The 13,000-nt window shown below is 43.8% G+C and overlaps 1 protein-coding gene across 3 annotated transcripts; it reads right to left on the bottom strand.

Moving 5' to 3' along the window:
* Nucleotides 1–849: 849 nt before the first annotated feature.
* On the bottom strand, nucleotides 850–12,419 carry LOC128848272 (zinc finger protein 436-like). 3 transcript variants are annotated; one of them, XM_054048173.1, is made up of 4 exons: nucleotides 12,240–12,419; nucleotides 10,315–10,486; nucleotides 6,161–6,265; nucleotides 850–5,855 (listed from the first exon to the last, which is right to left on the bottom strand). In XM_054048173.1, the coding sequence occupies exons 2-4, from the start codon at nucleotides 10,472–10,474 to the stop codon at nucleotides 4,501–4,503; spliced, it is 1,620 nt and encodes a 539-aa protein (XP_053904148.1). In that variant the 5' UTR covers nucleotides 10,475–10,486; nucleotides 12,240–12,419; the 3' UTR covers nucleotides 850–4,500. The 3 variants fall into 3 exon arrangements, with proteins under 3 accessions (XP_053904148.1, XP_053904146.1, XP_053904147.1); XM_054048171.1 differs by having other exon boundaries at nucleotides 850–5,858; XM_054048172.1 differs by having other exon boundaries at nucleotides 850–5,858; nucleotides 10,315–10,517.
* Nucleotides 12,420–13,000: the final 581 nt, after the last annotated feature.

The raw sequence follows: 13,000 nt of genomic DNA on the forward strand, positions 1-13,000 counted from the left end.
TGCTACAAGAACACAAGGGACAAGAATTCAGGATACTGGGACCACCTTTCACTCTCTCAAATGGCAGGCCCTGCCCACTCCACATAGACAAGAACAGTTTCCACCTACACCTTTTTGTGAGCCCACCAGCATAGCCATGCATTCACTCATCACTTTGGGTGTGTTCTGCCACATGCCCATTGGTTTGAAATTTGCCCTGTGTTGTTTTAAATGGATACATTTTTTTATCATATACAACTCAGCTGAAAAATTTCACTGAGGTACAGCTCCCTCCACAAAATCAATTAATAAAATCTTCACAGAGTCACTGAATTCATTTCCTTAGTTAAAGCACATTCATTTTCTACCACTACACTCTGCCATCAAAGTAGGCACACAACATATCCCTGACCCTGTGTCTCTGTCCACTTGAGTCACCTTGTAAAGGCCCCCTGTCTGGCTGTTCATAAGATCCAGAAAGTCCCTCCACCTCCACTTCCAAGTCATCTGCTCTCACAGATGTTGTGCAGAACACACCAAGCACTTATCACAAGAGAAAGGCATTGCTCAGCAGTCTCTAGCTTTGTCAGTAGGTTTCTCCTCCTTCCCTTCAGTCTTCCGAATGACAACTCCACTACAGTTCTGCAGCTACTTGGGGTATAGCTATATAGCACCTTTCTCATGTCCAAGTGTAGAGAACAATGGTTCATTAGCAGGGATGCAGAGGGTAAGCTAAATATATTGGATAACAGGTAATTTTCAAAATAAAATTACCAAATAATTATCAAAAATCATAATTGGGAGAAAATTAATGTAATCATCAATTACTTGCTTCTCATATGTCGAGTTCAGGAAAATCAGACCAACAAATGGAATTATCTATTATGGTTATTAATCAGACTGCACTCAGGAAGTGACGGCATACAAATTTACCAAGGATTCTTTTTTCTATACACGAAGGGATGTCCCAAAATAAACAATTGAAATTGACTTTAAATAAAGAAACACATATTTAAGTAAGCAAAAATAAGAGAAGGAACCAACAAGCAATTGAAAGAACAAGGATTATGCGAATGAGATTCACCAGGTTAAAAAAAAAAAAAAAAGTAAATAAATTGGCTGATAAAATGTAGTAACTATTAAAACAACCTCTTAACTAAACTTGAAATTCTAAAACAGAAAAGAAATTAAAACAAGTTTGGTTAACTATATAGAATGGACTAGTGTTATAAAACTGAGTATAAAACTGAAACATCTATGGGCATTTAACTCAATGATATTCACTTAATTAAAATTCACTAGTAGCTAAGCATTATTAACAGAATTCAACAAGTAGACAAATATTATCAGATAACCAAATATTAACTCAATGACATAACTAGATTAAAACTAATTAATTTGATATTAAATCTTTTAAACTAAAAACATATTTGGACAAAACTAGATAAATTGGATAGGACGATCAAATTGAAAATAGTGTAAATTTTACAAAAGCTAGCAAAACAATGACTTTTTACTTCTGTATTAAGAAGGTAACTTTGTGAAGCTAAGCATCATTCTGAAGGCAAATTCAAATGTATATAATTATTATAGCTCAAAATTCAGCATTGCTTAGATACGTTTCTAGCTAGAAATGGTTGCAATGAAACATACAAAAGCTGGGGTACAAAAATCATACAACTGGAAGGGACCTCCAGAGGTCTTCTAGCCCAGTCCCTTGCAACAGTGCAAACAGATAAGATTAGCTCAGATTTTATGGAATTAATAGGCAATTTTACAAGTATGAAAGATCAGAAAGTAATTTGAGTAATCAAAGTTTTCAAATTAAAGTTAATCAAGCAGGTTTAGAGAGTGTTCTTAGCAAGTTGATAGGCAGATAGTGTACTGCAGGGAGAGATTTTGGTGTTTGAGTTAATAGATAGAAGATTGTTAAAGATAATTCCACAGAAAAACACTAATGTTCATATACAGAAAGAGAACTATCATAAAGTACCCTGCTTTTGGTATTTAAAGTAGACAAAGAAAATAGGAACTAGTTAAATTCATAAACCAAGATTGGAATGAGACTATTGTGTAGCATGAGGTATTAACACATTATATTACTCTGTAGTTAAAAATACACAACACAACTGAAATTAGCATAAAAGTATTCTGAAGTTTAGAACACACACAAATAAAGATTGTAGTGAGATTCTGAAGTTAGAAGACAATTTCCTCACTCACACATACAAAGTAATGATACAAGGGTGAGAGACCAAAGGACTTGCAAGTAATTGTCACTCACCTGTAAAAACAGAACAGTCACAGGGGTTAAGTGTAAAATACAGGACAGAGTAGAACAGTGAACAACAAAGTTACAAGTTCTCAGTAGCAGTTACAGTTAGGAACTGAGCTGAAAGCAAACAAAAAATAATCAATGAATTTCCATAGATATGATAACACAATAAGAACAGTTGAACTTTAGTTATGTCCTCATCAAACCAAAAAGATTTGAAGGGTAGCTCTATTAAGCAGTAAACTAAGTGAGGTGACATCACCATCACACACACAAGGTGTGAAGAATAACTCTGGCAGCTACAGCGGAAAGCATGCGGTTTAATCAGCACCAGCTCAGTTTCAGTCTATGCCTTCACTACAGACCTTACAGCGGCCCAGCTGTACTGCAGCAGCTGCACTGCTGTAAAGTCTCCTGTATAGACAGTCAATGCCGGCAGGAAAGAGTTTTCCTGCCAACATAACTAAACCACCCCCAACGAGCGGTGGTAGCTACGTCGGCGGGAAAGCGTCTCCACTGACATAGTGCTGTCCATACAAGCATGTCTGTCGGTGAGACTTATGTCGGTCAGGGGTGTGTTTTTTTCACACCCCTGACCCACAAAATTTTTGCTGACAAAAGTGCTAGTGTAGACAAAGGCTTAGTTACAATGTTGTCATTTTCAAATTCTATTAGCCCAGTTATACTCTTGGGAGTATTTCCTCCAATCTTAAACTGCTTTAAGGCTTGATTTTTTTAATCACTACTGATAGTGAAATTCTTTTCTTTTGCACCATTTGAAATGAGGAAATATTTTATAGTTGGATGTAAGTTGTTAGGCGCTCTTAACTGGAAAATACCAAAATCATACATAAACCTAAGAGCCCAAGAGTTTGGTTTTATGGAATAGAACTGAACTCTAATGGGTTCTGTGTTCTAGGAAAACAATAATTATTCTCTCCAAGGCCAAATTCTGACTTCCTTTGAAGCACAGAAATTCCCTATAGAATTTTAGCAATAAGCATTGAAATCTTTCTGCACTTCCACTAGTAAGTGGAATTTCTCATCCTTCGTTCCATTGTTCAGTGTGCAGTCTTCTTCTTCATGGTGGAAGTTAGGATAATGTCAATGTAAGGAGTCATTAGAGCAAAGGAACTGGAGACAAGGTACCACCTGACAGGTGGGTGTCCTCACCACAAGACTATTGAGTTAGTCTCACTCTCTCTCTCTGGCCCAGTGACTAAGTATTTATATACAGTGGAACTGTTTTACTGGGATAGACTGAGTGAGTCCCACAGCCAGACTAGCTCTGTGGCTAGGATACTCCTCTGAGAATTGGCAGATCCATGTTCAAATTCAGGTGGAGGGGGGACTAAGGTTACGAAGAAGGTTGTCTTTCTCCTCCTCAATCCCCCGTTGTTTTGTGCTGTGTTACATGGCCTCTGAACATGCCTAACAGAACATGACCCATCATGAATTGCAAGACCAAAGAGGAGCCTATCTCTGAGAGAGGGATGGGGCTTAGACCACACTACTTTCATTGGCATGTCCCATTGGCTAGCTTTGGTGGCTCCCCACCTGCTGGCCTTTATGAATCACAATCTAAAATGCCTATCTCACCCCATTCATTTTCTATGGAGTCTAGGCTACTAACTCAGGCTTTGTGGATCCCAGTGTCATTCCTGTGATTTTCTAGGTGCCTAAAAATTAGGCATTGCAATCCTCAGTGTCACAGCGCCTCAGTCCCTTGGAGCATCCAGGTCTAAAACACTATCAAGTATAAATTAGAAGTTACATTCTATCAGATGAAGCTGGTTCTAGGTGGGGGTAGTCAGTAGGTCAACCATGGGCCAAATCTGGACCGCCAGAAACTTTTGAATGGGCCCCCAAATCTTTTTATTTACTAATGATTATCATTATTGTTGTTTTTTATTATTTTCTCTGAAGCCTGAACCTTGACCAAGAAATGTGGACCTTGACAAAAATAATTGACTACCCCTGTGATAACATCAAAAGTAAAACTGGGAGATGAAGGAGGATGTTCACAGTTTCTTGATAAGTCATAATCAAATGCTGTCACAATGTGCAAATCTTATCTCAGCCTCTTGCTCTTCATGGCTCTGTCCCAGGAAGATGATTTCATTTTCTGCTTTAATAAACACTTCATGTCCTAGTTACATGGCCACTCCAGCCTGGCCTGACTCTTTAAGATTCATGGGAATTGGAAAAGGTGTCCTTCCCTTGGCCCAATCCTAGCCAGGACACTTCTAGGGTGTGTGTCCTATGTGGATTCTCTTATGTGTACTGAGGTTTGAGCTGTGCCGGAAGTCTTTCCCACAGTCAGTGCACTTATAGGGTTTCTCACCACTGTGGAGTCTCTTATGTGACAGAAGATGTGAGCTGCTTCTAAAGCTTTTCCCACACTCATTGCATGTGTAAGGTCTCTCACCTGTGTGAGATCTCTGGTGATTAGAAAGGGCTGAGTTGTTATAGAAACTTTTCCCACAGTGAAGACACTTGTAGGGTCTCTCTCCACTGTGGATTCTTTGATGTTCAGAAAGGGCTGAGCTTGCACGGAAGCTTTTTCCACATTCGGAGCACTTAAAGGGTTTCTCCCCTGTGTGGATCCTCTGGTGAGTAGTAAGGGTTGACCTGCGAGTGAAGCTGTTCCCACATTCAGGGCAGTTATACGGTTTCTCTCCTGTGTGGGTTGTATGATGTGATCGAAGGTGAGAGAGGCAACTAAAGCTTTTCCCACACTCATTGCATTTGTAGGGTCTCTCCCCTGTATGGGTTCTCTGATGATCATTGAGTTCTACACTGTAACTGAAGCTTTTCCCACAGTCCAGGCAGCTATAGGGTTTCTCTCCTGTGTGAATTCTCTGATGCTTAATAAGCGACGAACTTTGACTGAAGCTTTTCCCACACTCATTGCATTGGTAGGGTCTCTCTCCTGTATGGGTTCTCTGATGTGATAGAAGGTTTGAGCTCTGAATGAAGCTTTTCCCGCAAGTAGGGCATTCATAGGGTTTCTCCCCCGTGTGGGTTCTCTGATGTGATAGAAGATTTGAGCTCACACGGAAGCTTTTCCCACACTCACTGCATTCATAAGGTTTCTCTCCTGTGTGGATTCTTTGATGCTGAATAAGGGTTGAGCTCCGACTGAAGCTCTTCCCACAATCAAGGCAGTTATAGGTCTTCTTTCGTTCGTGGACTGTACGATGTGTAATTAGGGCTGAGCTCTGTTTGAATCTTTTCCCACAGTCCAGGCACGTATAGGGTCTCTCTCCTGTATGGGTTCTCTGGTGTCTAGTAAGTTGTGATCTGCACCGGAAACTTTTCCTACAGTCACCGCATGTGTAGGGTGTCTTACCAGTGGGGATTCTCTGTTGAACCATGTCTTTGTTTTTCTTAACCCATATTTTCTGGTTAGAGGATTTACACTGTCTCAGCCCCAGCTGGTTTTCTTGCATGCAAAAGTCAGTGCAGGCCAGAGGGGCAGCATCTCCATGCTCAGGAATCTGGGAAGCCTCCCCTTCAGATCTTCCTGATGTCCTGTGTGGTTCCAATTGCTCAGGATATTCCTGATTCTCCTCCTTGTTCTCATTCACCATCCTCTCACCTGCTGTGACAAACAGAATCCAGATACGAGTCATTCCCTGTGCCGGGGGGGAAGGGAACCTCAGAAAGGGGAACAGTAAAGGGCAGAACAAACCAAAATAACTGCGGGGGAGACTGAAATAGCAGCAGCTGAACCCTACCCACCCCCAAACCCTGCCCCAGAGGAGAGAGAGGAGGAGACCTATCCTTCAAATATAGATGAAGGCAGGGGCTGAAGGGCCAGACAGGCTTCATGAAAATGCCTAAGGGACATCTGCCATGAGGATACAATAATTGGTTTCTGAATCAGTGTAGCTGATTCCTCACCTGTATAGGCATCTCTCCGTATCTCCCATTCCTGGAGACTGGGGACCCACAGTTTGTCCTCTCGTTCCAGCCAGGAGGTCACACTGGGTTTGGAAACTGGAAATCCTGCATCGGGGGGAGGACAAGGAAATAAGTGCTGATCTTGTTCATTAAGGTGAGTGCTGTTACTACTTCCAGATCCAGGAGCTGAATAAGCAACCCAGAAAGGCTCCTTCCTCTCCCCACCCCCACGCTATAGGAATTGGGCTATAAATCAGTCAGACCCCTTGACACGCTGGTCTAGACCAATGGTTCATCCACTCTGCCTAGGGAATTGCCATAACATATTTCTCTAGGGAGCTGAGCAGAATTGTTTTGCTCTCAAGACATATGGGGTACAATCAAGTCTCCATCCCTGCCAAATATACCACCCTCTCCCAACACACACAAGTTGCTCCTTAACACAAGCCAGATCAGGAAGATACCTTGTGAGCTTATTGGGCTGGGGACTGTGTCTCATTATGTCTAAGGCTATGATTTTGTCATGGAGGTCATGGAAGTCACGGAATCTGTGACTTTCAGAGACCTCCATGACTTCAGCCCCCAGTGGCTCGGAGCTGCGGGGTCCCCCCACTGCCCATGGTGGCTCAGATCCAAGTGGCCACTGCGGGTGGGGGACATCCAAGCTGCCATGGGTGGCGGGGGAACCACACAGTTCATGGCCATCGCAGGAAGTGGGGGCCCCTGGAGCTCTGTGCAGCCGTGGGTGATGGGGGCCCCCACGGAGCTCTGAGCTGTGAGTGGCAGGGGAACCCTGGAACTCCAAGCTGCCAGGAACAGTGCGGGCCCCCAAAGCTGTCCAGCCACCGTGGGCAGTGGGGGATTCCAGAGCCCCAGCAGCGATGGGTGCTGGAGCCTTCTCCCTCCCCATTTTGTCACGGATATTTTTAGTAAAATCACGGACAGGTCTCCAGCTTCCATGAATTCTTCTTTATTGCCCATAACTTATACTAAAAATATCCATGACAAAATCTTAGCCTTACTCATAGCTCATGTTTTCTGAAACTTTTATCATTTTTGTTGCTCTCCTCTGGACTCCCTTTAATTTGTCCACTTCTTACTTAAAATGTGGCACCCAGGACTGGAAACAGTCCTCCAGCTGAGACTTCCCCACTGCTGAGTAGATCAGGACAGTTACCTCCTGGGTCTTACATATGACACTCCTGTTGATACACCTCAGGATATTAGCCTTTTTCACAACTACATCACATTTTTGACTCGTATTCAATTTGTGATCCACTATAACTCAGAGTTCCTCCTCAGCAGTAGTACTGTACCACAGTTCCCTAGTTCACTTATGAGAATGTCATATAGGACTGTTTCAAAAGCTTTACTAAAATTAAGATAAATCATGTCTACTGCTTCCTCCCACCCACTCGGCCAGTAACCCTGTCAAAGAAGGATATTAGGTTAGTTTGGCATGATTTGTTTTTGACAAATACATGGTGGCTACTATTTATTATCTCATTATCCTCTAGGTGCTTACAAATTGACTGTTATAATTTGGTTCAGTATCTTTCCAGGTATCAAAGTTAGGTTGACTCATCTATAATTCCCAAGGTCCTCTTTGTTCCCCTTTTAAAGATAAGTACCATGTTTGCCCTGCTCCAGTCCTCTAGGACCTCACTCACCTCAATAAGTTCTGAAAGGAAATTGCTTCATCTAGTTGGTTAAGTACCTGGGGGTGAATTTTGTCAGGCCCTGACAACTTGAATAAATCTAACAGAATATTTTTTAACCTGTTCTTTTCCTATTCTGGCTTGTGTGCCTTCTTTCTTAATAGCAGATGTGGTAAACATCTGGTCACAATTAACTGTTTTAGCCAAGACTGAAGCAAAATATGTTGTCCTTTATTAGCTCTCCTTCCCCGCCAAGTAGAGAACAAACATTTTCCTTCATCTTTCTCTAGTTCCTAATGTATTTAAAGAACCTCTTATTGCTTTTTACATCCTTTGCTATGTGCAACACGTTTGGTGCCCTAGCCTTTCCAGTCGTATCCCTACATGCTTCTACTACTCGCTCATATCCATCCTTTGCAATCTCTCCAGATATCCACTTTGGTGGGATTCCCTTTCAATTTTCAGGTTATTGAAAAATCTCCTGATGCAGCCATATTGGCCGCTGACTATTTTTCCTACCATTTCTTCACATCAAGATAGTTTGCTGCTGTGCCTTAAATATTGTCTCTTTGAGAAAGTATCAGCTCTGTTGAAGTCCTTTTTTGCTTAGACTTTCTTCCCAGGGAACCATACCTACTAATTCTCTAAGTCTGCTTTTTTGAAGTCCATTATCCTTGTTCTGCTGATCTCAAGTCATACCTTCTCTAGATGCAAGAGAGGTTCCATCCTAACAAATTCAACTACCGCATCCCCATAATCTCCCAGGTGCCCAGTAAAGCAAATCTCTTAAACTTAGTGCTTGAGTTCCATTGACTTTCATGAAATTAAGCCTCTGTATAGGTGCTTGGTGACTAGTGATGGTTTGCTGAATTGGGCCTTGAGACCAGAGACAAGACTGACTGACTTTCCAACTAATGTACAGATCTGCAAACATACGTTTTTAGCTGTACAGGCTAGACAGGAATATTATGAACATCTAGTCTGACTTCCTGTGTCAAACACAGGCCAGAGAACCTCACCCAAAGATTGCTCCATCAATCCCATATCTTGTGGTTGAGCTAGACTATATTTATTAGAAAGAGACATCCAAATGATGAAGACTCCACCACACTCTTGTGTAATGTACTCCATTGACTATGACTGGCCTGAATTCACCCATCTTCAGCTTCTACTCATTGAATCACATTCTGACTTTGGCTGCTAGATTAAGGAGCCCTCTGGTATCAGAAATCTTCTCTTCATGTAGGCACCTATGTATTCAAAACATCTCTTCTGTATGAACTTAATAGACTGAGCTCTGTAAGTCTCTCAAGTCTTGTCTACATGACGGCTTAAGTTGATGTAAGTTACATTGCTCGGGGGTGTGAAAAACCCAGCCCACTGAGCAATGTAACTTACAATCAACCTAATGCAGTGTCTATGCTCTCCTGCCGACATAGCTTCCACCTCTCATTGAGGAGAAGTAATTATGTCAACAGGAGAGCATTGATTGCTGGGGTACTGATTTAGCACGGTAGTGAAGCAAAGCTCTTATTCAAAGGCAGATTTTCCAGACCTCAGCTCATTCTTGTGGGACCAGAGAGGTTAAAACTGTGAGTTTCAAAGTGGCCAGACAACTCAGTTAGCAGGGGCTGGATGTCTAACTCCCTTGGGTATCTTTGAAAGTCACAGCCTCAGAGACTTACAAGAGCTTCAAGTGTGTAGTAGTGTATGAAACTGAACCTAAGTCTTCTGATTCCAAGTGCAGTGCCTGAAACACAAGACCCCTCCTCACATTTTTCTACTCTAGTGATGTTCCACAAATAGTACACCCAGATATTAAATTACCGGTACTTCATAAGCCCTCAGTCAGCGCAGAGCCCAATGACTCTCAGTGAGAGAAATCATAATTTCACAGAAATCAACCCCTGCCAGGAACAGACACCAGGAACAACAGCCTCTTTGCAAGAATTCAGCACACTGGCAAAAGAAAGAAGCACTAGCAGAAACTGGCCACAGCCCCATGACACTGGTCCTTGCCCTTCCTGACTAGTAGAAGAGTGAAGTACACCTTGGTACCTCCTGCTAAAACAACTGGTTGAGGCGGAACGTGGGCAAGATGCAGATAAAGCTCATTTGAAAATCTGGCCACTTAGGCAAAGCTGAGTCATGACTTGAGACACTTGTCCAGCTCTGAGGTCACAAAGTGCTCAGAGGCCCAAGAGGACGGAAGTAACCTCAGGAAGGGTGAAGAGAGAGTGAGTCTGTCTCACTTGAAAACCTTGGTTATGGAAGGGTAGCACCATTGTTGTATCCCTGACTCTGCTGTCCTGTGTGAGGGCATGTGGAAGTGACGGTCTTTCACACACAGGAGCTAGGGACTATACAGACTGACCCCTGAATCATGGGCAGGGGGGTGGGGGGAAATCATTGAAGAACCCTGCACAGAAGACAACCCAGCTACTTCTCAGCCCTCCTCTCCCAGCTTCTAATACCAGAGAGGACAGGAATCCTTACCCAGCGAGGTCACAGTCTCATAATTCTCCCGCATCACATCCCTGTAGAGGGCTCTCTGACCCAGGTCCAGCACAGCCCATTCCTCCTCGGAGAAATACACAGCCACCTCCTCAAAGGTCACTGGCTCCACTGCAGCCATTTCCCTTCCCTGTCTTTCCATGGATTGGATGACCTGGAGCAAAATGTGGATGTTATTCTGCAACCTGTCAGGGCAAGAATAGACTCATAGACTTTAAGGTCAGAAGGTACCATTATGATCTTCTAGTATGACCTCCTGCACAACGCAGGCCACAGCATCTCACCCACCCACTCCTGTAACAAACCCCTGATCTATATCTGAGCTACTGAAGTCCTCAACTTGTGGTTTAAAGACTTCAAGGTGCAGCGAATCCTCCAGCAAGTGTGGCTGGGGAGGTTTTCAGAAGGGATTTAGTCCATTTCAAACCCTGACTTCCCCCAGACTTTCTCTACCATTCTAGGGGAATGCTAAATTAGTGGCCTACATTTGGATTTAGGTGTCTAAATTATGCTCCTGTATTTAAAGATCCCATCCTTCATCACTTTATTTATAACACAGACCCATCTCCTCCTCCAGGGGACCACTCAGAAGTTTGTGGAATCAGATCCTAAAATTTATAGAATTTAATGCCTGACAGGACCACTGTCTGACTTTCAGTATGTCAGAGACCATGAATTGTTACCCAGTTAACCTTGCATCTCCCGAAAGACCTATGTTTGGCAAAACATATTTTCTAGAAGTTATCCAGTGTTGATTTGAAGACATCAAGAGAATCTACCACTTCTTTGGTAATTTATTCCAGTGGTTAATCACCTTCACTATTAAAATTTATGCTTAGTTTCTAATTGGATTTATCTAGCTTCAGCGTCCAGATACCAGCTTATGTTGGGCCTTTATCCACTAGAGTAAAAAGCCCTTTATTACCACTATTTTCTGTCCCTGAAGTGTAATCATACAGTGTAATCAAGTCACCTCCCAGTCTTCCAATATATTTATTTTTTATGATAAACTAACATATTGAGCTCTTGATGTTTCTCAATGTAAGGATTTTTTCCCCACCCATGAATCACATTTGTGGCTGTTTCCTACATTCTCTAAAAAGTCTCCAGCAAAAGAGATTTTGCCAGACTGGAGAGAGAACTGTGACTGACATAGGAATTCCTTCTTTGTCAATGTAAAATGTCTAGTCCAAATTCTTAAAGCACTAGAACTGATTAAAAAGAAACAATCCTTTTTGTAATGGTAAAATTGTAACTTGCTCTTGTTCCCATTCCCTTTTCATTAACAGACTAATTGGCTTCTTATCAGACTTTCCAAAATAAATTTACAGAGGACAGAAACTATAAAGATAAACATAGCAATTGCCAGACTACATGAGAGGCCAGATGCATCTAGTAACTGTGAGGATGTTATAAGCAACTGAAGAGGCTCCTTTAGTCTGAAATTGTGCAGCCAACACTAACTGTCAGTGTCACTCTGTGCTCCAGCTATAATGATTAAAGAATCCACTTTGAGAGATTTTCCCCAGTCCCCAGGGCAGCGCATCCCCCCAGCAGCACCGGGACAAGGCAGAGGCAGGAACTGGCTTTTCCTCTCCCTGCCCCTCACCGTGTCCCAGGAAAGTCTCCCGCTGCCTCTGCCAGTCTCTCCCCTGTCTCCCTCCTGCCTTCATCCCTCGGGCTGGAAGACTCGGTCCCTCCCCCGGCCCGGGGCGTTCGCTTTCCCGGAACTGGCTCGGCTCCTGCAGGCGCTCAGGGGGGCAAAGCCTGGGGGGGTCAGGGAGGGCAGCAGCTCTGGGACTCGCAGACCCCCGCCCCCGGGAGCGGAGCTGGGGCGAGGAGGGGCCGTTGGTGCAGAGTCACTTTCCTGCCCGGCCCCAGCCCTTCCCCCGGGTCTCTCCCCTCACCTGCAGGCTCCGGCTCAGGAGCTGGTGTCGGCAGAGCCCGGGGCTGCCCCAGGGGCTGGTTCCAGCCCCCGGAGAAAGTCCCTCCCGGCTGGGTACAGAGAGTTGCTAGGGAAGGGCTCTCCCCGCACACACCCCGCTGGGGAGCAGCAGCGGCTCAGCCCAAGCTCCCGGCTCACAATGGAGGAGGCGAGGGAGGCTGTAGCAGCTGCAGCGTCTGACCCAGGAAGTTCAACCCTCATCTGCTGAGCAGCAGTTGCTGCCCTCCCCTCACTCTGCCTTGCTACCACCAGACTCTGCTTCCTGCAAAACAGACATAAAGGGGGGAGCCAAGGGCAAATTGGAGGGGTGGGATGGGGCCACTGTGTAGAGTGGGCAGCGAAAGGAGGAGGTCAGATATATGAAACCAAAGGCAGGGTGCAGGAGCTGGGGCTCAGGACGTGGGAGACATTCTCAGCAGCACCCTGTATCTCCATATGGTTTGATGGTTAATTCGCAGTGCAGCCCCCTGCCTGGACAAGGCAGCTGTGTTTTGTGTCTGTGTACGTTTAAATGAATTCTGTCAGCTGACATGGACGTAAGATGCAGATCCATGCAGCCTTCACAAATTTGACTTATCTGCTCTTGCTATTGCCTGAGCTGGACGGACCCCCTTTCCTGTAATCTACAGTAAATGTTTTTTCACTGTTTTTAATTATTTGTTTTGATAAGTTATTTTATGCCTTTTATTGTTCTTAACACTCCATCATTTCACTTGATTAACA

The sequence above is a fragment of the Malaclemys terrapin genome, chromosome 13, assembly GCF_027887155.1.
Source record: "Malaclemys terrapin pileata isolate rMalTer1 chromosome 13, rMalTer1.hap1, whole genome shotgun sequence".
NCBI lineage: Eukaryota > Metazoa > Chordata > Testudines > Emydidae > Malaclemys > Malaclemys terrapin.